Source organism: Sorghum bicolor, chromosome 3, assembly GCF_000003195.3.
Source record: "Sorghum bicolor cultivar BTx623 chromosome 3, Sorghum_bicolor_NCBIv3, whole genome shotgun sequence".
Taxonomy (NCBI): Eukaryota; Viridiplantae; Streptophyta; class Magnoliopsida; order Poales; family Poaceae; genus Sorghum; species Sorghum bicolor.
The window spans coordinates 57,542,267-57,567,768 of NC_012872.2; the positions used below are offsets into that span (position 1 = coordinate 57,542,267).

General features: G+C 44.5%; 2 protein-coding genes, 1 long non-coding RNA gene and 1 pseudogene across 5 annotated transcripts; 1 reads left to right on the forward strand and 3 right to left on the reverse strand.

The window, feature by feature from the left end:
- On the reverse strand, positions 384-2,455 carry LOC8058230 (zinc finger CCCH domain-containing protein 9). Of its 2 annotated transcripts, none has more exons than XM_021455810.1 (3): positions 2,378-2,455; positions 1,131-1,927; positions 384-1,013 (listed from the first exon to the last, which is right to left on the reverse strand). In XM_021455810.1, exons 2-3 carry the CDS (start codon positions 1,857-1,859, stop codon positions 660-662), a joined length of 1,083 nt encoding a protein of 360 aa, XP_021311485.1. In that variant the 5' UTR covers positions 1,860-1,927; positions 2,378-2,455; the 3' UTR covers positions 384-659. The 2 variants fall into 2 exon arrangements, with proteins under 2 accessions (XP_021311485.1, XP_021311484.1); XM_021455809.1 differs by having other exon boundaries at positions 384-1,016.
- On the reverse strand, positions 9,213-9,557 carry LOC110433333. The gene is made up of 2 exons (XR_002450727.1): positions 9,469-9,557; positions 9,213-9,390 (listed from the first exon to the last, which is right to left on the reverse strand). It is a non-coding gene; the product is annotated as an uncharacterized LOC110433333 (long non-coding RNA).
- Positions 9,389-16,364, forward strand: LOC8054950 (probable sodium/metabolite cotransporter BASS2, chloroplastic). 2 transcript variants are annotated; one of them, XM_021455207.1, is made up of 14 exons: positions 9,389-9,470; positions 9,549-9,968; positions 10,050-10,164; positions 11,370-11,493; positions 11,615-11,656; positions 11,751-11,864; positions 11,985-12,047; positions 13,014-13,141; positions 14,094-14,175; positions 14,255-14,306; positions 14,403-14,500; positions 15,087-15,248; positions 15,748-15,837; positions 15,987-16,364. In XM_021455207.1, the coding sequence occupies exons 2-14, from the start codon at positions 9,872-9,874 to the stop codon at positions 16,065-16,067; spliced, it is 1,248 nt and encodes a 415-aa protein (XP_021310882.1). In that variant the 5' UTR covers positions 9,389-9,470; positions 9,549-9,871; the 3' UTR covers positions 16,068-16,364. The 2 variants fall into 2 exon arrangements, with proteins under 2 accessions (XP_021310882.1, XP_002456043.1); XM_002455998.2 differs by having other exon boundaries at positions 9,389-9,968; positions 15,965-16,364.
- On the reverse strand, positions 18,051-20,673 carry LOC8058231 (annotated as a pseudogene).

Consider the following 25,502-nt stretch of genomic DNA (forward strand, 5'->3'; position numbering starts at 1 on the left):
TTGGAGAAGAAAGTTTCATACACAAAAATTATAGGTTTCGACCACATTTCCTTCCATCTAGTGCAAGCAATCAGGTTGCCTGCGTACTAAACGTGAGTCTGTTTGCTTGCGTGAGGCTGAAACTACTGTTTGCTGATTTATTGTTAGAGAAAAACACTATTAGCTGGTAAAAAATATATAATTTATAAGACAAGCGAACGGATTCATACTATGTCTTTACTGGGTTCATATATTGTATCATGCTTCATGCCCGTTGCATCGAATGCACCAAATAAACAGTCCAGCTACGACCTAAACAAATACAGCCCCAAAAATAGACCCAAAATAGATTACATGTCGTTTAAAAAAAGATTACATGAACAGAAGACACAAATTAAGCACCTGAGAACCCACAGCTGACTGACGATGAATCTATCTTGTGTATTCACATTGCCTGAGAACTAATTCTACCATCAGGTTTACTTTATGCTCTTATGTACGTATATGTTACTCGTATACATGTATCTTATTTATGTTGTTGTTCGTATTTTTATACATTTCCGTGTGAATTACATAGTACTGTACTTGACTCGCTGACTTCAGATGAAACAAAAACCAACGGTTCCAGCGCGGCGAAAGGCTGGCCTTCTTCGCCGCGCCCTGCCGCGTGCCGGCCTTTGCTAAGGTCGGGGCAGGTCGAGGCGTTCGATGGGGGTGAGCGTGTGGCGGAAGTGGCAGCGGTGGCCGTAGGGACAGACCTCGCCGGCGAGCACCATGCGGCAGACCTGGGTCTTGTAGCGCGGGTGGCGGATGACGGGGCGGAGCTCGGCGACGCCGTGAGCGAACTGGCACTGGTCGCCGTAGGAGCACGCCCCCGTCTGCTCCCACTTGTTGCACAGCTCCGTCTTGAACATGCCCTGGTTGTACACCTCCAGCTCCATGCCGATGCCGCCCGCCGCCGCCGCCGCCGCCGTGTGTGGCGGCTCCTTGGGTTCCTCGCCTTTCTTGTCGCCGCCATTGCCCTTGTACACGCGCTGCTGATCCGTGCGTCGCATCGCATCACATCAAGGTGCATGCATCAATGTCAGATGCCAATTAACAAGCGGGACGTGATAGAGGTTGGCGAGACGTGATCGTGAACTGGGGCTCACCACCGAGCTTGGGTTGTTGGTCGTGTTCGACGCGCGAGGCTTGCGGTTGTTTGCGGCCGGCGTGGCGGGGGCCTGCACCTGTTTGGGCTTGTTGATCTTGAGGTAGTCGTTGGAGCGGACGGAAATGCTCTTGGGCAGCACGGCGGCGGGCTTCTCGGGAGCGCACTCCGCGGCCTTGTTGTGGTCCCCGAAGCGGAGGCGGCAGACCTCGTCGGCGATGGCGGCGGCGGCGGCCTGCTTGCCGATGCCGCTGAGGAGCGCGAGGCGGCGCGTGAGGTCGGCGTTGGCGACGCGGAGCTCGGCGTTCTCGCGGTGGAGCGCGGCGGCCTCGTCCGCGGCGTCGGCGAGGCGGGCGAGGCAGAGCTCGTAGCGGTCGGCCACCTCCTGGTACTGCAGCGCGAGGCGGGCGAGCTGGAGCCTGTGGCCCGTGGCGAAGGCGTCCACGTCGGCGGCCGCGGCGTCGTCGCAGTCGTCGACGAGCGAGGCGGAGGAGGACGGCGAGAGCGAGACGGAGGGGGTGGTCGCGAGCGGCGACGGCGAGGAGAAGCCGAGGCTGGGGCTGAACGGCGACGAGCAGCGGAACAGCGCGTCGTCGCCGCCGCCGACGGCGGCGAGGTTGAGGTAGCCCGGCGGCGAGGCGAGGCGCTGGTCCCCGAAGGCGAACGGCTTCAGCTCCAAGGCTGAGCGAAAGCGGCAGGCATTGCCCGGAGAGATGAGAGCTTCCTGCATGGTCGATCGAGGCTTCTTCTTCAAAGGCAGACAAAGACCAGAGGCTTCTTCTTCAAAGTAGCCTCGATCTGCATATTTAATGGAAAATAGATTGAAATGGTGTTCTTGCACAGAGGCGTTCGGTTCACTGAATTTACGACAGAAAACGACTACAAGAACAGATTAGAAAAGACCAGACCAGAGGCGGAAAAAAAAATTCAACAAGCTGCCAAATGCACGATCCGAGTTTTGACTGGCTCCCCCTGTACCAACGTCTAACCACCAGTGACCTTGGATGAACTCGAAACAACCAGACGACGGTACCAAAAATGACCCCAAAAACAAAAAGAAAAAAAGTGTGAAGAAACAGTACTTGCTTCGCTCCATCCGATCCGATGCAACCACTGAATCACAAGTAAAGCCAGCCAAATCGAAGACCCGACTACAATTGCAATCGGGGGAAGACAGAAAGAGTGCAACCAAAATGCAACGAATAAGCCATTAAATTGAGGAGCTGGACCACGAGCAATCAACCGTACCTCGTGGACGAAGAAGGCAGAGAATGGGGGGGGGGGAGATGTTGGAGAGGACGATCGAGGACTGTGGAGAGAAATGGGGGTGCTGGGAAGGAACGCGTGGCGTCGTGCCTATATAGCTGGGGAGCATGCCAGGAGCAGGGGAGACCGTGGGGCCCGCGCGTCGGCGACACCGAGACGGCACGGGGGGGATGAGCTGAGAGCCGCCCGATCGTACGTACTGGAGCACGCACGGTCGGGGGTCGGTGGTTGGCAACATGACTCTGCACTGCTTCTGGTTGGGTTTGAAACTTTTGGACCTCTGTGAGCTTCGCTTGTTTTACCCGGCCGTCAAGGCGTCAATGGAGCAGTTAGCAGTAGTACCAGTTTGGTGCCGCAGCCGCACGACGACTGACCAAAGCTGTGTGATAGCTTTGCAAATCACGGGTTCGAGTGTTGAGCACAACAATGTACAGACCTTGGACTGGAGCATGTGTGCCAGTGCTGCTGCTGCTGCTGCTGCGATCGTGCTAATCATCAACCAGGACTGCAAGATCGTCTCGTCTCGTCTCGTGGAAATCGATCAAATCGATGGCCGAGACTGTACAAACAACACACCATGACATATATATATTTTTACCATTCCAACGACTTTCCAAGGCCGGATGGCTGAGGACTCTAAAGGGATCATGTGTTCTTTTCACAGATGACCACCTTATCGATCGGTCCGGTTGGGGAAATGGTAATCGTGCCAACACGGGAGGTGCGCCAACGTTAATTTCTTCGACCACACTTCATCGGGCGAGCCGACGCGGACAAGTCGGGCCTGTTGCGCCTCGGGCTTTATGTCGGGGTCAGGCCACGTCGGGGAGGTTGCATTTCCCGCTCCTACTCCTAGTCCCCGAACTCCCGAAACCATCTCTCCCCAGCCTCCGCACAATCTAGGAAGTGACAATTTTCTGTGTACATACATCCAACAAACTCGTGCATAATCCAGTAGTACCACCATTGTCCTCTGTTCTTGTACCGCCGTTTTCTACCAACCGTCGACTGAGGAACAGCGTTCAGAAGCTACAGTTTTAGACACTAGTGCGACTTCATAAAGGGGACAGTTAATTGAAAAGTTGTTCCATGTTGGCATGCGCTGCAATTTTGCAATTTTGGCCACGCTGGAATCTGACATATGTGCGAAGTATTTACAAGGAAATGAAACCCAACGTAGCTAGTGCTGTGGCCGGCCAGAATCAGCCGTATTTTTACAACCACAAAATAGTATTTTATTCTCACAACAAATCAATACCAGCATCAACATCAGCCGCATAAACGGTCAAATAGGGAAGTCACCCAACTTCTTTTTTGTGTAGCTTTGTATATACTATATGTTCTAACTGTCTTTTAGAAGAAGAAGAAGAAAAACATTTGGTGATAGGCTCGTGGCCACTCTGGCCAACCTAATTCGAGGTATGTTTTTTTATATATATAAAAGAAAACAAAAGAAAAAAAAAAAGCTTGTAGGTGGGGGCTTAGCTATGGAACTGTTTTGGCTTCACGTATCCGAGCAGAGCACGCACTGTACCAAACATGCCCCTAGCTAGCCCCGGCGCAGTCACGTTCACGTCACAAGGTCGAAACAACCGGCGATTTTGATTAATTAAACTCTACATATATACATCAAGCATCCCATTAGTCGTTGCTTAACAATAAATTAATCTCGGTTCTGGAAGGAGGAGCACGGCTAACGAATCGTGGCGGGTCATGCATATATAGGAGTGTCTCTATCGGGTACTCCTAGATGCCATCCATCCTCGATCGCGCGGTCAGTGAGGTGAGGTGAGTGAGTGACAGTGAAGGCTCATCTCTCCGTTGGCAGCGCAAGGCAGCGGCTCTGATCGAGCTTGCTTTGCTTTCACGGTTGAGTCCCTCTCGGCGCTCGCTACCCACCTCGATCGCGGCAGCCGCCACCCTTAGGAAAATCAGAGTAACAAACTCGCGGCCACCAGCGGTCACACCACACCGCGCACTGATCTCCTCCTCCTCCTCCTCCCGCCGCGCTTTTGCAATCATGTTGCTTCCTGCTTACAGCTTTAACTAACTCCTCCGAGTTCCGCCCGGCGTCGCCTACCGCGGACGGAGCGCGCGGCGGCACGTCCGAATCATCCTTCCTTTTTCCTCGTCTGCATGGTGTGCGCGCGAGCGAAACACAGACCAAAACAAAAAAAAAAAACAAAGCTTCTTCCTCGCGTGCATGGTGTGCGCGAGAGCCTTCTTCCCCTGCCCCTGCCCCTGCCCGGCGTGACTGACGGCCAAACGAATCGCATGGACTTTTTTCTTTTTTTTTAGGTGAGGGCGATACATACGTAGTACGCTGGTCTGGATCTGCGGTCGCCGGTCGCCATCGGGTTTGTTATGCACAGTGCAGTGTGCTTGGTGATGCCGACGGGTCGTGCGAATGAAGGCATGCACACTGATGGATCGATCCACCCAGCTGCTGCTGCTGCTGGGACGGACGGACGGGCTGATGTGCCACTTGGACCAGAAATGGATGTTTATATGTTATCTTTGGATGGTTGCCGTGGCTATCCTATTGTATTGTATGTCGGGCCAGCGCGCGGACATGGGATACGAAGGATGTGAGAGACTGTTTTTATTTTTTGCGATTTTTTTTTTTACAAAGGACGTGAGAAACTGTTGAACATCTCACTAGGAACAGAAACTGTTGACAGACTCATCGATCACACGACACCGCGGGAAGACATTCATTCATATTAACTGACAATGAGAGAAAACGCAATTACTGCGGAGCTTTGTAGATGAACTTCCTTTTTGAGTTCCTTCTTTTTTTCGCCAAAAAAAAACACCCCTTTAATAACTTGGTACAACAGTTCTTTGAAAACTAGGAGTTGGTAAAATTCACCTCCAACTTGTAACTTTCCATGCCGGATAGGAAGCACATATCTCCCCCTAACAACTGTTCTTTCTTCTTTTTTTTCTTTCTTTCTTTCTTAAATTCAACTACGATTTTCTCTATTTTGGAGCGAGTCTGTGGAGTTCCCGATCATTGTCGCTGCTTCCCGACCTCTGTCAGTGCCGCCTCTCGAAGGTAAAAAGCTCTAGCCACTTGGCTTTTCTTGTCCGCCGCCTAGCGACCATGGTTGTGACCTGGTGGAGTAAGCAACATAGCTCTCCCCATAACGCGTTGTCATTCTATAGCTTGCAAATGATTTTGTTGTCTACTTGAGAAGTTCTCTAGGACTGCACCCCCGTATCATGGCATTCATGATTTGGAGTTCATGTTTTGAATTGGTACCAAGTGTTTTTAAGTTTGTCCTTAAAAATTGGTATCGTGTGTTTTTGTGTTTTCCCTTCAATTGGTACTTTTTGAGTATGTTCTTCCATTGAGATATTTTGGACATCTTCTTGATGATTATTGCATTGTCAACAAGGGATAAGAAATTGGAAGATCCAGTTTAAAGAGGAGATTGGCCTGGTTTGTATCAAGGCCAAACCGAACCTTGCTGGTTCCCTTAATATGTATTTGGAGATTTTACATTAGCTTTTCTCTCGCATTTTTGTTTGAGCTTGCAAGCTCCTTTTTCACACCTTGTGCACTTGTAATTTCTTTTTACCAATGATTAATACAAAAAAATAGGTGGAGGAATTCCCCTATTGATCCTTCAAAAAAAACTAGGGATAAGAAAATGGGGCTGCACAAGTAAGGGGGTATTGCATTCGTATGCCATAAGGTCCACAAATTGAGGTGGAGCATGCATCTTTTGCATCTGATTTTGTAGAACTTTTAAACCGGTGCTTTTGTGTGATTTGTGCTTCGCTCATGGCCGTGTTGGGCCTTACCTCTTTTTGAGGAGCCATTGATTATTTGTCTCCTTTGTGTCGAGCTGTTGCCCATATTTTTGGGGCTGGAAACTTTTGGACAGAGGATTTTCTTTATTTGGCTTCGATAATCTTTTTGTCAATTGGTTTGAAGAGTTTTTATTTGCCAAGTGGGATTTGTCTCATGCCAATTAAACCTTTTATTCTCCGGAAAATCTGACGGTTCCATATGGCATGAGAAAGAAGCAGGAACTTTTTCGAAGCTGATGGCCGTGGCCGAGACCCTCGATGATTAGACTGGACAAAAAGTTATTTATATGTCAATAATACTTCATGTTAGCCTTCTTGGGCTTGTTATCAAAGCTGTGGACAGCTCCGAGAGGTTGCCCACAAGCCATAAACCATACGACTCACATAGTAAGCAACAGTTGCCAAGTGTTTTTTCAGTTTTGCTTAGATTATTTTTTTTTGTTATTAAACAGACCTAAGGTGTATCTTCTGTCCTTAAATTCACTTGCAGAAAATAAGTCACGCATGGGCCCTTTATGATGTTCTTTATCAATTTGATCACGTGCGGTTGATAAGCAGTGATATATTTATTATAAGGGTTTAAACTTTTTTTTTGGAACCAATATTCTTTATCAATTTGATCGAAAAAAATCCTTCATCGATTTGACTTATATCTCCATAAGATCGTACCGATTCTATTATTCGTTACATAAGCCATCCGATCAAATCGAACAGAGGCTTAAACCTCCCCCGCAGGATTATAAGGCCTTGTTTACTTCCACCTAAAAATCCAAAATTTTTCAAGATTCCCTGTCACATCGAATCTCTAGACGTATGCATTGAGTATTAAATATAGACAAAAATAAAAACTAATTGCACAATTTAATCGAAATTAACGAAATGAATCTTTTGAGCCTAATTAGTCCATAATTAGACAATAATTATCTTAAACAAACGAAAGTGCTATAGTGTCGCGAAATTTTTTCGATCGGAAACTAAACAAGGCCCTAAGCCAAGGCCGACAACCCGTGGCCTCTCAGGCCCATGGATTGCCTTGCTACGGAGCCGTATATCAATCATCCGGCCTAACTGGCACTATTGGCCTTCTATCGCATGGACCCGGGTCCAGTTTGATGCCACATCCAATAAGAAAAAGTTCACTTTAGGTCCCTTAATTTTTATAAAGTCTATCTTTTATCTTTGAACTCTAAAATTAGGCAAAATATATTATTCCTTAACTTTTAAAACCATGCATATTACATCCATGACCTGGTTTTGAAAGCGGTTTTGTCCTTTTCTTTTTATTTATTTTAGCTGAATTTTTTAAAAAAGCATAGTAAATCACATAAAAATCATAAAATAGAAAAATCAATTTTATTGGACTTTAGATGAGCTACACACTAAATATATAATATAATATGTTTTATTATAAATATTTTACTAGAGCTTTAGATCCATGATTTATTAAGTTTGTGCTTGTGAAATCTTAATAAATCTATAACTAAGTTATACATGATCTAATGAGTATTAAACTTTTACCACAGTTTAAACATACAATAATTAGCCCAGATGAAAAATTCACCACAATTGGACCATATAAATTGTAGCTACGAATTATTCTAATTAATTACAGAAAAATATAGATTTAAAGCTACAACAAAAACTTTGTACTAAAGCATACTATATTATAAATTCACCGTGTAGATCTACTTATTTGGTGTCCAACAAAATTGTAATTTCTATTTTATGAATTTTATGTGATTTATGATTTCAAAGATTCAGCCGAAATGAATAAATAAAAAAAGACAAAACTGCTTTTAAAACTGCTTATAACTATGTTAGGGATGTAATATGTATGGTTTTAAAAGTTGAGGTTCAGAAAAGCATACTTTCGCAGAAGTTAAGGGCAAGTTGACTTTTTCTATCCGGATATCACAGAAGTTTTGGCGACAGCCGCAACTAGAAGGTCTTGTGAATTTTTGGGCTGGAGCCTGGAGAACCGGAGATTATGGCCTTTTGATGTGGCGGTAGTGTATTTATTTTTGTGTTTGTTGTGACTTGTGAGAAATAGCGAAGAGAGGAGGGAGATGTCGTGGTGCTGAACGCCAGGGCCAAAGGTTGTGAGTGTCAATTTATGTCCTAGTATAGATATCCATACAACAAGAGGAGCATGTTATTTTGACCCAACTCAAGCACGACATGACACGATGGTCAATAGGCCCAGGTCAGCCTGGCCTAGTGTAGTGGGCCGTGCCTAGAGTGCTACTTAGGCACGTTGGGCTGATATGGCACGATCAGACATTTATAGTTAGGTACGAGTCGGTCCGATGACTAGTCCAACTTTATTTCCCTGCTAACCCTATCTCTTTCCCTTTTCCCTCCCTTCATCTGCCGCTGCACTCCTTGCGTGCGTTCTCGCACTTGGGGTCGCAAGTCGTGACTCGCACGACTCCTCGCCCCCCATGGCTCTTTCCTGCCACGCCCCTCATGCAGCCACATAGCACATAAGCGGCTATAGGCGCATGGCGAGTGGCTTCACCGGCAAGCACGCTATTTGTGGGGAGCCAGCCACGAGCATCCTCAACCCCCACGCGTATGGCCTTGAGCACGCAGGCGACTGGCGCCATACCCCATCACGAGGCCACACCCCCACGGGTGACGCCATGCCCCATCACACCAACTTCTTCGAGCAAGGATGTCGATGGCTAGCCTTGAGTTAGCTTCTCCTCTCTCTCTCTCTCTCTTTCTATTGGACGTTGGCATTATGTGGGCCGTGGGCCGACACGAACAGTTATTTTCACCACGCTTCATGGGCCGGACTGGCACGAAAACGGTTTAGCAGATTGCGTCCGGGCTATTGGTTAGACATGAAGCCTACCTCGGTATGGCCCGGGAGGCACGTCGTTCCGTGTCGAGCCGACCCGAATCGGGGCATGCCTGGCACAGGTCCGTGCCAAGCCGGTCCGGCACGGTCCGTTGGACATCTATATTCCTAGTTTATGCTGGTAATATGAGTTGACAAAAAATAACATGAGTATTGAGGTTGGTCATCACAAAGATGAATTATCTCCTAGATCTTTGACGTCGTGTTTGGTTTATCAGTTTGGTGGGACCAGCTTGCCATACACCCAGGTGATAGGCGTCGCACGAGCAGCTCTGTACGGCAGCGTCGCATAAAATATTTTGGCGCTCCCTGGCTGCAGCAGTATATGTCCCGTGGATGGAGTGAGAAGCCGATTTTGATGGAGGAAGAAGAAAAGGTCGTTTGGGCATACCGGTACACCAACAGCTTCTCGTCAGTCGTCACGGGAATAGCAGTAGACCGTGAGACCTGAGTAGATCAAATCCCTTGCAGTTGCAGGCCAGCAAGGTTGCGCGGCGGCGACGCAGTTGAGACGAGGGAGCAACAGCAACCTGATCCACAAGCGCGCCGGGGACAAGCCCGCCGGGACCCCGACGTACGTGCGGCTCTCCCGGCGCCCCCATCGATTTCCGTCGTCCCCACTCCGCTTCCCTGTTTCCCTCGACGACGACACATCTTCTCGGCTGGGTCGACGTCTCCCTCCACTCGTCGACTCTTAAACCCTCCCCCTCCCCCTCCCCGTCAGTTCCACGAGCTTCGGAGCACCACCACCTATCAGCATCTCGTGATTGCCTCCTACTCCTAGGTTCCGCCGCATGGCGCCGTCCGCCGCCTGCTCCATGGCCTCCGTCTCCCGGGCCCTCCGCCCGCGACCGCGACCGCGCGCCGCCGTCTGCTCGGCTGCTCGCCTCGGTACGCGCCTCCCTCGCTGTTATTCCTAATTTTCGTTCGTCTGAGGCGGTTTCGTTGACTTGGATGCGGTTACGGATGCAGGGTGCGGATTGGGGATTGCCTGCTCGATGCCAAGTCACGGAATGGGGAACGAGAAACACGAGCTGGGATTGGCCGTTGCGTCTGCACCAGCTGCGACTATTACCCCGGTTCTCAGGTACTGTATGCTCGTGTTTTAACCAGCCCTCTGGAATTGCTATTGTTTAACGAGATCTCTGTTTAGCCGTTCAAGGCATGGATTTTGGCCAAATGTGATGTGAGGACCAGAGTTTGACTTTGTCATTGTGGTTTTAGAGTGTTGTCTAGTCAGTTTTGTGCTAGTTTGAAGCATTGTCCTAGACACATGTGTCTTAGTAGTTTAGAGAGAATTCTGTGAGCTTCAGAAGTTCTGAAGTTGCACCAGTAGCAGTAGGTGCTGCTGATGAATGTGGCTTTGGTTTCACTGCTTCACTAGGTTCTCAGGACCACACTGCATTTTTTTCCAGTGAAACCTATTTGCTTTAGAAAACTGACAGTAAGCGGAAAGGTATTTATTTGGTTCCTTCGATGAATTTGGCCTACTAATATGAACTGCTTCTGCTGCGTTTTTGGATATAAAGTACATTATATATAGTGGTTTGCTGAAACTTTCTCAAATTTTCTCCGAACATATCTTTCTTGTAAATTGCTCTGCTGGTCAAAAGTTACTGCTCGGCCATATAAGTTAGTCGAAAATCCGAACTCATCAATGGAGTACCTTTTGTCTGCTCTAGTCGTCTGATCGGATGGACTTCATTATATGCTCCTGAACATAGTTGTGCCTTTCACTCATGTGCTCTAATATTTTATAAACTCAAACACTTAGTGAAAGGTAGATCAGCATATTTGTTGCTTATTAACTTTTGGGACTCGTTAACTAAATTTATGCACCTCAAGGTGGAAGATGATAAGCGAGTTTCTAGCAAACATGTTACAGCTATCATGACTACCCTTTTGGCTTGTCAAAGTCATATTTCTTGTTATTATTTGATTTCCTTCCATCTGTTATGTGTTGTAACATTTCCATCATTGAATTTTTCATCCATCAGCCACTATAGTTATTTTTGTTTTTGATATCATGATAACACCAAATACATCCTTATTTCTTTTGGCTATAAATATCCTTTTGCAATTCTTAATTCTGTCAGTCTCTTGCTTTACTTAGACTTGTGGGTGATGACACCTCACACCTCAAAGACTGTAAACTTGCTGAAACAATTCTTCATCATGTGTACTAGCTAAACTGCTCTTTTGATAGTCTCATTATTTTGCACCCTCAACTAGGTTATTGATAATTGTTGTTATGCATTCCTAAAGTTGAATTTCTACAATTTCTTATCTCAGGAGCCGACAAATTTTGTGCAAGGCGGAAGCTAATGTATCTAGTAATCTTCCGGATACCTTGCCTACTGGAGTAAGCCAGTATGAAAAAATTGTTGAGCTGCTCACCACTCTTTTCCCTGTCTGGGTATGTAGTACAAGAGCATCTGAAGGTTTTCTTTTCTTTTGCCTACTAGTGTACATTTATGCATGGCAGATATGACACAAGTTTTTGTAAATTTACTAATACCCGAGATCACCTATGGCAGGTTATACTGGGTACTATCATTGGCATCTACAAACCATCTATGGTAACAGTTCTACCCCTTTCAATTGTCATTATATCTGTGGAACCAGCAGTTAACACCTTACCATTTTGTTGGGGTTTCATTGGACACCCCGCAGGTTACCTGGTTGGAGACTGACCTTTTCACTATGGGCTTAGGATTCCTAATGCTGTCGATGGGACTAACATTGACATTTGAAGATTTTCGGAGATGCTTGAGGAATCCATGGACAGTATGTTTCTGCACCTAGACACCTGTATTAATAAAAGAAAGTGATATTGTCTTTTCTGTATCCAACATCCAGTTAATCTATAAATTATTATGTATGTTCTGCTGAATTGATTTTTCGCAGGTTGGTGTGGGGTTTCTTGCACAATATTTGATCAAACCTATGCTTGGATTTTCTATTGCATTGGTAACTCTCCTATAGACACTATAATGGTTGTTTATTATTTCGAATGCTTTGCTGTAAACTGTATAACACTTCAATGATTGTAGGTTTTTGATTTTTTTATGGTAAACAGTATATTCCGTGCATTGTTTTTTGAATCATGATTAACTGTTGTATTGTTAGTTAAATGTTGGTTATGGTATAAAGTTTGATCACTGAGTGTACAGTTGCCCAACTGAAGATCACTCCCTATAATGCGTTTTATTTCCCTTCACTCATATCCGGTCCCCGTATGAGTGAGGATCCTGTTGGGGACCCCCCCCCCCCCCTATTTTCATCTCTATAATACGAAACACAGCTCTCCTGCGTTTTCAAAAATAAAAAAAAAACTTTATACTTGATGGGCACATTTGTTGCTGGATTGATGTTTACATCTGTCATGATCATGTTTACATCTAGGAGAAAGGTATCTGGCAATACTTTATTTTCCAGTTTAATCAATCACAAATTTTTTGTACCCTTGTTTTGAGATGCTGCTATTGAGGGACTTTCTTTCTCTGCTATACAATCTTATTTGAGAATTTTACATAAACTTAGCAAAGACTAAATGAAAAATTGAAGAGACCTGGCAAGAAACTTACCTGCCAACAGATTTGCCACATATGAATTCCACCTGTTTTTTTTTTCTCGAATATGCAGGAGACCTTTGTATCATTGCATTAAGAGGAACCCAGTTTCTTTACTTCTTCGTTTTTTGCCTTTAATCTTCTGTATTTTCTTTGTAAGGTGGTCATACTGTCTCATTTGATCGGGGCATATTTTAATGTAACAAAGTTAGCCCATATCTTCCACCACTTACTGTTTAGTTCTTTTGAGCAAAAACATCTGTTTAGCTCTTCATCGTGTACATTTCACTAAAGTATCTATACCAGACATTTCATTTTAATGCCTGCATTTATAAGCACATAATTTGGATGCTTTATTTTGCAGGCCTTGAAGCTATCAGCTCCTCTTGCAACTGGTCTTATCTTGGTCTCATGTTGCCCTGGTGGACAAGCATCAAATGTTGCAACTTATATATCCAAGGGAAATGTTGCGCTTTCGGTTCTTATGACCACGTAAGCTTGATGTTTTGCTTGCAAAAGAAAGGAATTTGTTTGGTACTTTTGTTAATCCCTTTGATATCCATACACCTGCATCTTTCCTGAGCTTCTTTATCCATTACTAAAGCTGTAGATACTTAGCATCCTTATACATGTATCCTTTTATTAAGAATATACACTTGCTCATGCTATGGGATTATACACTTGCTCATGCTCATGCTATAGGGTTTTTTTAAGAATATATACACTTGCTCATGCTATAGGGTTCTTTGCATTAAGAATAATAATATTTTTTAAGAGTTCAAAACCGAGCCACCAGGGTTACTCGCACGCATTTGCAATATTAACATCACACACACAGTGACTCAGTACACTTTTGCTCATGCTATGGGATTATACACACCTATCCTGACACTGTTTCACTTTCTGTTGCACTTTCCACTTATCATTTTATTATTGTGCTATCTGTTTCCAGATGGAGCGTTTAATTGTGAAAGGTTTATACGGATGCATTCCTGTTGCCAGTTTCTGTCGGTTCTTTATGTTGTCGAGTTCATCTTATGCCAGATCTCTCTGTAGCATCTGTCACGCGAATTAATGCCAACAATGCTCTGCTGTTGTCTGAATAAAAATTTGGATTTAGTTGAGGATTCCATGGTGAAATTTTGGAGTGAAATTTTTTTTTTCTGAAATTCACATAGGCAATGTCAAGTTTAACTAGCTTCTAGCCTGAATCACTTACGAGATTTATACCCTCTGTAGTATCATAGCAGAAGACGTTTCTGTAATCTTTTTCTGTAGAATTTGATTAGCAGGCCATTGACTGTTGCATGTAGTATTTCTGATTTCACCTTATTGTTCTGTTATGCTACTTAGTTTTTTATTTAGAGGTATTCTTTCGATGCTATTTATGCTTCCTTCAGCCTACTTCTCTATTGCATTCTAACATCCCCTGTGCATGTTATAGTTGTTCAACTGTTGGTGCTATAGTGATGACACCCCTCCTGACTAAACTCCTTGCTGGCCAACTAGTTCCTGTTGATGCAGCAGTAAGGACACTACAATCCTGTTCCAATTTGTTTCCTTAATTATGTCTGCCTGAGTTAAAATGATATATTGTTTATGCAGGGATTGGCCATCAGTACTTTCCAGGTTGTTTTGGTGCCGACTGTTGTTGGAGGTGCTTAAAAAGCTTAATGGGAGATTAATTTACTGACTTTTAGTGTCTTAGAAATATTTTATGACAGCTGGTGTGATTATTTCTTTCACTATGCAGTATTGGCCCATGAATATTTTCCTAAGTTTACTGAGCACATTATCACTGTAACGCCCCTGATTGGTGTCCTCCTCACCACTTTGCTTTGCGCGAGCCCTGTAAGTCTTATAAAAGAACTTTCCTGAGTGAGATTCAAGTCAGCCTTTGTATAACTGTTTGTTAGTTATTCAAAATCATTTTTTATATATTTCATGAAAACCAAAATCCACTTTTGTTGAGTTAAAGAAAATGCAATAACCGAAACAAGCATGTGATGATTCTAAGCACGGTCAGGTGTCCTTATTTTTCCTTAAATAGTAATGCATATAGGTATATCCTATTCCCTTGTACTCCCTCCATTCAAATTGTAAGTCATTTTAGTTTTGTCCTAAGTCAAACTTGTCTAGCTTTGACCAAGTTGATAAAAAAATATATTAACATCTACAATATCAATGAATGTACTATCAAAATATATGTCATATGGTATATAATGAATCTTGTTTGATGTTGCAAATGTTTGTGCATTTTTCTATAAACTTGGTCAAAGCTACAGAAGTTTTACTTAGGACAAAGCTAGAATGACTTACAATTTGGAGCGAATGGAGTATATTAGTAAATAGTTGCTCATCATAGTGATATTTTGAATAGTATGAATGGGATACTATTTTTTTCTCTAGTTTTGATTCAAAACTGAACTTTTGCAAGATTGGACAAGTCGCAGAAGTGTTGAAAACTCAAGGTGGTCAACTTATTATCCCTGTCGCTCTACTTCATGTTGCTGCATTTGCTCTTGGGTACTGGTTATCAAGATTATCTACCTTTGGGGAATCAACCTCTAGGACCATCGCAATCGAATGTGGGATGCAGGTAAAGATATGTTGATATGCTCAGGTTCAATCTGTTCTCATCTAGGCATAGAAATTTTGTAGCACCATTAAAAGCTAGATGGTTCTTATCCGTTGTTTGGGATGTTATTAGATAGTTATGGACAAGTAAAGAATCAATTTGATCAATTACTCTGCTGGTATGGTTTGTTATGTATTATGTAGGTTGCTTAAACACCAATATTCATAACATTATTTTGCTGCCTAATCACTCAAACATGTTATCTGTCAATTGGTTGATGATGTGTAGACGGCCTCTTGATGAATCTGTTTAGTTTTCCACTATTAATATAAAATAAAATGGGATTGACTTTTGCAATTCATACTCTGTTCTATTGAATGTTGTTAGACACTGAACCTCAGTGATTCTACTAGCAGTTTGGTTCACAAAACATCAAAACATCTTTAGCTGGATGACTACCCTTCAGTTACCCTTGGATTTTTCCTATGTTTAGTGCTTACCATCTTTTTTTTTCTGGCAGAGTTCTGCACTTGGATTTTTACTTGCTCAAAAGCATTTCACAAATCCACTTGTTGCTGTTCCTTCAGCTGTCAGCGTTGTGTGCATGGCTGTAAGTTTTCTAGTTCCCTTCTCTAATCCCTGCACTCATTCATTTGCATTCACCACTATTTTTTTGTTTGGTCGGTGTAAATAAGATGTATTTTTCAAAGGTCTACTATTTTATTTTTCCATAACAGCTTGGAGGGAGTGCTCTTGCAGTTTACTGGAGAAACAAAGGGCTTCCAACGGATGACAAAGATGATTTCAAGGAGTAAAGAAACTCAACTACTCAAGACATGAGCTCCTAGCTATTAGAGTGCAGTTGCATCAGAAGGATATTCATGTTTCATTACTTTAGGCATAGATAGGAAGGCCTACTCTATTGTTGATTATCATTAGGAGTTCCGCTTAGCCTATATGTTTGTTGTGTAGTATTTCATACTCCCTCAATTCATGAATAAATCAATTCTTAGAGTTATCTTAAGTCAAACTTTTTATGTTTGAACAAATTTATTAAAAAAAAGTACACAAATATTTGTGATACCAAATAAACATATTATATGAAAATATAGTTTATGATGTATGTAGTGACACTAATTTGATGTTACAAGTCTTTGGTGTTTTTCTCCTTAATTTGGTTTAATTGAAAAAGTTTTGAATTACGCGTGCAAAGCAGTCAAAAAAGCTTCGAAGACCGTGGTCCTGTATTACGAATTTACGATGCAGGAGTGAGTAATTAATATTTCAAAGAATCTTATCTGTTTGCTCTAATGCTCTCCTCGTCTCAAAATAAATTAATTTTTAGAGTTGTCTTAAGTTAAATTATTTAAAGTTACAATAAAAATTTATGGAATTTTGATTATATTGTTATTTTTATATTGTTTGCATGGATTCTATTTTAAACTACTCTCTGTTATGTATAAATAACTTTTAGAGCAGTCACAGCGTTGTAAAAGAAACATTTTTAAAGAAAGGAGCCTCGATTTTGCACCTGACAAAATACCATGACCGCAAGAAATATGCTAGCATCGGGGTCTCTGATTGCATCGATACCACGAGGTAAATTTGTTTCTGTATGTCTCCAGCACTCACGTATTTTTCTTTTTTTGTTCTTGCTAGCTCGGATTCAGACAGTGCTGTTCTTTCATTCCTTATTGTTTAGCAGCAGCTGGTACGAGGCTGTTCGTTTGGTAAAACAAGTCGTTTTGGACAAGGTTTAAGTCAAACATTATGAATATAAATCATGAATAACTTTTAAGTTGTTGAGTTTGAAAATATAAAAACCATACAAATAGATTTGCCTTGAAAAATACTTTCATAAAAATATATTTATACCACTTTTTGATAAATATTTTTATAAAAATAAGAGGTCAAAGTTAGACTTTTGGGGACTGTGCCATTGTACAAAACGACTTATTTTATAGGTATGGAGAAAATATAGCTTTATTATAAGAAAAAAATATTGTTAACTGATTGATAGATTTAATAAATAAGCTTAATCGAACACACTTTGCTGCCACGTCCCTGCGACGTGACGAAGACGGTCGCCCAACGGAACGGGCCATCCACCAAAGTCTCCCTGCAGAAGACAACAGAACTGAAGAGAAAGAACAGGCCGAACAACACCGCAATTTGCAGGACAAGACTGGGGATTGGGGAGGATTAGCCATGGCGTGCTTCCTGGGCCAAGCCTTCTTCATTCATAAATTTGGTTCATGTTAATGCCCTGTTCTGCCATCGCCAGATACAGCCCATGTAACAATAGGGAAAGATGCCGCTAGTTGATTTGCTTTATTTATACGAGCAGGTGCGGCACCCACCAGACTAGAAAGGCAAAATATGTGGTGCAAACTACATGCTAAGTGGAAATATAAAAACCAATTCAAAAAACATAACTCAGTGATTTTGAAAAAAAAAATCTGAAATTTAGTATGTCCATAATGCATACAAATATATACTCACATGCAAAAGATGTAAAGCAAACTCAAATTAGAAAAAATTTATACGAAAATGTTAAATTTTATATGCATGTGCACTAGAAGATAAAATCAATACGATTTTGTCTTCTAGTGCACATGTATATGAATTTAACATTTTCGTATGATTTTTTTAAGTTTGAGTTTGCTTCCCATCTTTTGCATGTAAGTACATATTTGTATACACTATGGATTCACCAAATTTCAGATTTATCTGAACTACTAACATATGTTTTTTGAATTGGTTTTCATGTTTCCACCTAGCATGTGGTTTGCACCACATATTTTCCCGGCTAGAAATAGGGTCTTCGCAATGGGAACAAATGTATGTATAACAACGAAGATATTGACAACTCAAGTGCTATATCGTACAGTACTACGAAATATTACTATCCATGCACGTCCAACAATATACAGCCACAAGGTCGCTACGTACCAAAATTCAAATCTGTTTACTCATGACTAGCGTGTTGCTCAGAAGAAAGAAGATATCCTGCATATTCACTTGACGTTTACCTTCGCTCTTGTAGTCTTGTTACATCTTTGTGCTTGATGCAACTCCCTGAAGGTTGTGCGTTCTTTCGTATCCACGGGTGCTTCATGATGTCTTCAAGAGTCAAGACAAAGCCTCTTGCTTGAATCCTTAACTAGCAGCTGCACACAAATCACACCAAAACGTCAATAGTCCAGCCCACAGCCATTTAATAAATTTATTAATTTCCTATATAATCACTACTTTTAGATGTCACCTTGGAAATGAGATCCTTAGCCTCTGAAGACACATGAGGAGTTGAAGGGAATGCCCAATCCACCGTAACTATCCTGCACAGAATTCATGTGGCAGTGGCACAATGTTAAGGGATGAGTACCAGGGAGAGTTTGTAACAACAAATATCATCTGCTTCGTACTTGTATACAGTGCTCCTGAGAGTTTGTCCTAAGCTCAGGTTCAACAGTTTTACAAGAAAAAAGAAACAGGGAAAGAGCAAGCACATGGACTAAGTATTTGAAGTAAATGCTGGGCACCATGCCTCAATGTTAGCTAGATCATCTGCGCAGCAATCTAACTTGATTTTCATATTTTAATGTTTTCTAAGAATTGTCCTTCCTAGACAACATTTCCGTTTTTACACTTACAAAGAGCAAAGTCTTACAGTCTGCATTGTATGCACAGACATTGAAATACTTTTATAGTGTATACTTAATAGGGGAAAACATTTAGAGAAAAGATTTCCAACCTATCAGTTCAGCTGTAGATTCGATTCATGAGCAAACTTAAATTAATGGTTCTATTAGATCCTATTATATGCGGATGCAGAGACAAGACCACCAACCTACCTATTAAAATTATAAAAAATGGAGAAAATACGGGCATTGCCATTGAGCAAAGTATTCTACAGTATTATTATGTTAGAATCCATTTTGTGTAGAATAAGACCATCTGGTAAACAAAACTACAATAACAGGAAAAACAGTCAAAGTACAAAGACAGGCACAGATAAATTTGCTTGCAACAGCAAACAGTAAATAATATCAGAATAAATGTATAAATAAAAAATGGTGCTAGAAATAATAGCAGCCGCAACAGCTTCATAAAGAAGAAGAACCAACCTCGAAATATTGGTTCAGCTTAACATGTAAAATTGGATTGATCCTTTGCCTTGCATTTCTTGGAAATGCATTAGAGTTTCTAAAGAATACTTAATACTGCAATCAGAAACTGCAAAGATCCATAAAATCTAAATGTCATTTTGGAAGCAATCTAAATGTCATTTTGGAAGCTTACAAAATGGCACTAAAATTTTCAAATATCAAATTAATTTCAACGCCTTTTTAATGAGCTGTAACTTTAACTTGTAACCTTTCCACAGAGTGTACCATCAATTAATGACTCATGGCGTCATAATCATACATGATATTTGATTCAAGTAAAATCAAGTTGGGCCAAGACTTTCTATGCTACCATCCATTACTTGAGTGCAAATAATATCATACAATTGCCAACCATAATAGACCTACTCAGGCTCACGGGCTAGCAGCCTAGTTTTCTGAAACATTGTTTGCACAGGTGTCTCTCTCCCTCTCCCTTTCCCTTTCCCTCTACCTCTCCCTCTTTCTCCTCTGTCCTTTTCATCCTAGTTTTGTTTTAATCAAGTAACAGTAGAGGGCTCCTCAGTCCCCACTGTATTTTTCTCCTAAAAATATCACACCCATTGCAGTCACAAGTGACTTTGCCTCGACTATTATGGTTCAGGTTAACATTAGTAGGACGAACTGCAGTCCAACCGTAGACACAAGTACACAACCGGGAAATAACAGTGAAGCAAAAGGGAAACGGGGTTATTACTGTGGCGGCCGTGTGCTCGTCGAAGTGGCCAGCGGCGCGAAGGACCTTGTAGAGCTCGCCACGGGCCGCGTACTCGAGGACGAGGACGACTTTCTCTTCGTCGTGGAACCAGGCGAAGAGCCGAAGAGGCGGAGCACATCGGGGTGGACGAGGTCGCGCTGGATCTCGATCTCCCGCCGCAGGTGCGCGTGGAAGCGGTACTTCTCCAGCTTCGCCTTGAAAATATCACCTTCAGCGCCACCACGTACCCGCTCTGGATCATCATCACCACGCGCAGATTAACTTCCATTGGAGGCGAAATTTTAGGGTGATCGAGAGAATTGGAGGGCACAAGTTGATCGGGCCGACCTGCTTCTCCCGGGCGAGGTACACCGTGCCGACCTTGCCCTCACCGATGTACTTGCCGATCTCCAAGTCGGACATGCTGCACTCCTCGCGCGTCGCCATATATCGTAGGCGGGAGTGGCGAATGGTGAGGCGAGGTGCGAGCCGAAGAAGACGGCGACGGGTTCCGTCGAGGAGGAGCCGGAACCGGAGAAGGGGATGGAACGGGTATGGAATAGAATTTGAATCTCAATTTCAAATGGAGAGCGCCGGCCGGCGGAATTGGGTTGGGGTTGGGGATCGCGAAGACGCGAACTGCCGGGAAGGCCGGAAGGGGAAGAGAGAGCAGGCTTCCCATGTGGCTGTGCAGTCTGGTCCACTGTCCCGTCCCGGCCCAGTATCTTACAATCGCGACATCCGCCTAGACGCCGCGCGCGCATTGGCCCAGCGGTAAACAGGCCATTTAGCGCGCGCACGGGCCAGAGAATAAAAGGTCCATCTAACCTCTCAATGTTGCTCAAAAAACAAAAAACAAAAAAAAAATATCTAACCTCCTCAATGTTCAAAAGGGAAAAGTCCACATTACCTCTTCGACTTACAAAAGTCTATTTTTTCTTCTTGAACTCTAAAACCGGATAAACCACCTCCCTAAACTTTTAAAACCGTTCATTTTACCTCTCTGATGGTTATAAGCAATTTTCAAAGGCGGTTTTGTCTTTTTCTTGTTTATTTATTTTGGTAAATCTTTAAAAACATCATAGTAAATAATATAAAAATTATAAAATGAAAAATCTATTTTTACTTGACTCTACATGAGTGGATCTACATAGTGCACATATAATATGGTATGTTTTAGACATTTTTTTGTTTTAGCCTTAGTCAATGTTTTTCTATAATTAATTCATAGCTACACTTTCTATGGTCCAGTTGTGGTAAATTTTTATGATAAGCTAATTATTGTATGTTTGAACTATAGTAAAAATTTAATACTCACTGAATTATGTATAACTTAATTATAGATTTATAAACATTTTTTAACAAGCATACACCTAAATAATTCTATAACTAAGTGAGACAAAACTAGTCCATGCATGCTCCTCTCGACCGTGAAGACAAAGACTGTTATAAAACATGTTGCTAGCGGTTGGGACCTTTCTCTCTCTCTGTCTCTCATGATCAACATAGTAGATGAAAGTAGAAAAACAAATATACACAAGATACGGAGACTATTCTTTATTCCTCTGAATATTGGTGATTACAACATAGAGCTTCCACGTATATATAGACTTGTCAAGGCCTAAGAGTTAGTAAGAGCCAACATACAAACAGACTAGGATTAGAATTTCTCATTCTCCTTTCCTTCTAGGATTAAGTCTGCATGTTTTACAACACTCCCCCTTGGGAAATTACCAAGATATGCTCATGCCCCATTAAAAACTCTATCCAAAAACCCAATAGAAAAAAACGATTCTTGGAGAAAAGAGTACATCACATTCGAAATTGCATTGCACATGTTGTCTCATTAAAAACCTTGTGTGAGAAACCTTCAAGTAAAAACTCACATAGAAAAAAGAAGAGTATAACATTTAACCTTCGTGGTCATATATTCTTCAGGATATTCTATTCTTCATGAATAAATATTTATCTTCGTGATCTATGCATAAACTTCAATGTTTTAGCAAATATGATCTATATGATCTTTGTAATTCTAGTGGTTTACCTTCAAGGTAGATTCAATAAAAATATGCTCCACCTCATAATGCTAAAATTCAAACTTTATTGTTCAAATCACACTATTCAAAAATATGTGCTTAATTAATGGTATGCGGTACCACAATACTATATCTTTTAAAAAGTTGGCTCATAATTCTTCTATGAATTATATGGGTATAATCAAGAGCAATATGCTTCACGTATAAATGACCACATAATAGTTGTGCAAACCAAAAAAAAAAATATCCTTCATGGTATTAAATCCTTCCAGAGGATTATGGCGTAAATAACTTACAATATTCAATATCTTCTAGATAGTGCATCAAACTTATAATTCTTGTTTAGTAGATTTTAAAATATATATTCTACAAAACTTTGGAATTTTGATTATACCACTAAACAATCAATCCAGTCTTGCATTTGGCTTTTAGGGGTGTTGGGTACCATAATAAGGGATACCCAAATCAGAGCAACAAAAAACGCGAAGAAACATACTAATTATAATCATCAGAGCCTCGGACACAAGTTCCGACTCGCCCGACCCCTCAGAGCCTCGGACGCAAGTTCCGACTCGCCCGACCCCTCAGGGCCTCGGACGCAAGTTCCGACTCGCCCGACCCCTCAGGGCCTCGGACGCCAGTTCCGACTCGCCCGACCCCTCAGGGCCTCGGACGCCAGTTCCGACTCGCCCGACCCCCCAGGGCCTCGGACGCCAGTTCCGACTCGCCCGACCTCTCAGGGTCTCGGACGCAAGCTCCGTTTCACCCGATCTCGTCTAGGCTCGGGTGCCGGACCCCACTCCACCTGGGCAACAAGACTTCCCCCGACATGACGGACGCGACGGCCCCCATAACGCGGCAGGGCAAGGCGACGACTGTTTCAACCACCCCGGTCACTGTGGCCTTACCTCTGTCACTATACACCCTTACCCCTGTTCACTGTAGCACACTACCGCACAGTAGAAAGGGAATGGGTAAGGTAAATCAGCACCACTGTTTGTGGTCATTTCCCACTGTTGACAGGATATGCAGCAGTGCCGGCGATCCGACCCCCGCGACCCCTACAGGGTTCGGTAACCCTCTACAGGAGTAGCCATGCCGTCAACCATCCCACAAGGACGAGATGGACCAGCCTCAACAGGGTCGGGACTGTGTTTTCACCCCTCAATAAAAGAAATCTACTCATGTAAATACCTGGCCTTCCCTTGGGACTATAAAAGGGGAGCCAGGGTTCACAACTGGGGGGGCGACAGGTCCAGAACACGCACACAACACTCCTTCACAGAGCAACAGCCCGCACTCTGTCCACACCAAGCCGAGACCTGGGACTTAGCCCTCTCTCGCAACCAGCTTGTACCGCCTACTGCAAGCACCTTTGGGTGCAAGGTTATACAGAATCCACCGCTACACTGGACGTAGGGCATCCTTAGCCCGAACCAGTATAAATCCTCTGTGTCTCACTTGCATCACCATCCAAGCTTGGTCAGTCACGCAGATTTATACTTGTTAGTGCCTAGACCGCGAGTCTAGACGCCGACAGTTGGCGCGCCAGGTAGGGGCCTTCTGCGTGACATCCACCTGCCCCTACTGGGAAGATTTGGATGGCAGACGGTTTTCGCCCGCTCCGCCGCGGCACCATCATGATATTTGGGAGTTTGGAGTTCATGTCCCTCGGTTCCGGCTACGACATGATCCTCCTCCCGCCACGTGACAACGTCGAACCTAGCCCCGAGCTGATCCCACCACACTCAGTGCGTGGGAGACGTTCGGGACACCATGCAGGGGGCTCACGGAGGGGGCGTCAAAGATCTAGGATCTCCGACCCCACCACTAAGGCCAGGGTCCGTCCGGTCCTCCCCCCGCATATTCCTCATCAGGTCGCCCGCTCCTCCGGCCCGACCGGCGCTAGAGGAAGGGCTCGCGGGGCATCAAGCTCCGCTCCCAGGACCAACAGAGGGTCATCGCGGCCACCCGTCCCACCCCGTTCGAAGGGGAAGGCACGGCCCGCGCCCGTCCCCCGCAAGGGGGGCAAAGGGGCCTCGACGTCCCGTCCTCCTCCACCTGCGGATGAAGTAGCAGCAGCGGCACCTCCCGAGTTACCTTTTGGGCTCAGGAATGCCGCCGCTACCTACGCCTCTTTCGTAAGCACTTCATTAAGTGCGTACGCGGAACTTCCCGGGCACCACTTGAGGTCTACACTGGACCTCGTCTCCACACCGCCCGTCTCATCCTACCCAGAGGACCTCACCTCGGGCAACGACGAGTGGGCTGGCGCTGATTTCTCCGGGTGTGGCGACCCGGAGACCTTCATGCGTTTCTTGGAGGCCAGCAACTATTGTCTCGGCTACTCCGACTCCGACGACGAAAGCTACGATCCGTCACGAGCTACTCCGACTTAGAAGTCGGAGGCACGCCGCATCGCGCCCAGGGGGACGCAGGGCCCTCTAGACAAGAGGACGCAACTCCACCTCCCAATCCAACTCCCGGAACCAATCCCGGAGCCCATGGGGTAGCATCTGCCCCCGCTGGGGGACACCATCCTGACCTCGCACAGCTCGATGAGCTAGAGGCTAGGCTCGAAGAAGAGCACACACGCCTCCGCCAACTCCGCGAGGCCCTGGTCCGAGAGCCGTCCGGCCGCGGAGACGGGGGTGAAGCCAGACGTCGCGCCCGTGACGTCAACCGTTGCATTGTTGCGGACCAAGGGGAAGACGCCCCAGTCTTCAGCACGGCCAGCCAGAATGTGATGGCCGCCGCGCTCCTCCTCAGGGCGATGCCCGAGCCTTCGACTCCTGAGGGAAGGAGAGTGCGCCAGGGGCTACGTGGCCTTCTGGAACAGGCTGTGGTGCAGAACGCGGAAAGTTCTGCTTCACAATCCCACAGCACGAGACATCATGGGGAACGCCCCCCTCCTAACAAGGCACCAACAGTACAGGGTCTGCCACCCCCTAACCCACAAGGGGGAAATAGGGCCCCATCAGTTCACGAGCGCGTCGGAGTCGACGCGGACGTACGGGCCACCCTTGAGGCCAGGCGACGTGACAGGGACGAGGCCGAGTCCCGGCGTTACCGACCGCGCCGAGGCGGGAGGTACGACCCCGATCACGACCGAAGCACGTCACCAGAGCCCCCGGGTCCCCGCGTCTTCAGCGAGGCCATACGCAGGGCCAAGTTCCCGGCGCGATTCCGACAGCCCGCCAACCTCACCAAGTACTCAGGGGAAACTAACCCTGAGCTCTGGCTGGCGGACTACCGCCTGGCATGCCAGCTAGGCGGCGCGGATGACGACCTGCTCATCATCCGCAACCTTCCACTCCACCTGGCCGATACGGCCAGAGCATGGCTCAAACACCTCCCTGAGCGCATGATCCATGAC

Bases quoted from the DNA above. Each gene is read 5' to 3' on its own strand.
- LOC8058230 (XM_021455809.1), bottom strand. From the start codon at position 1,859: ATGCAGGAAGCTCTCATCTCTCCGGGCAATGCCTGCCGCTTTCGCTCA. The intron at 1,017-1,130 runs GTGAGCCCCAGT...CGCACGGATCAG, and splicing joins CCAACAACCCAAGCTCGGTG to CAGCGCGTGTACAAGGGCAA.
- LOC8054950 (XM_021455207.1), top strand. From the start codon at position 9,872: ATGGCGCCGTCCGCCGCCTGCTCCATGGCCTCCGTCTCCCGGGCCCTC. The intron at 14,501-15,086 runs GTAAGTCTTATA...AACTTTTGCAAG, and splicing joins CTTTGCTTTGCGCGAGCCCT to ATTGGACAAGTCGCAGAAGT. The intron at 15,838-15,986 runs GTAAGTTTTCTA...GTGCTCTTGCAG, and splicing joins TCAGCGTTGTGTGCATGGCT to TTTACTGGAGAAACAAAGGG.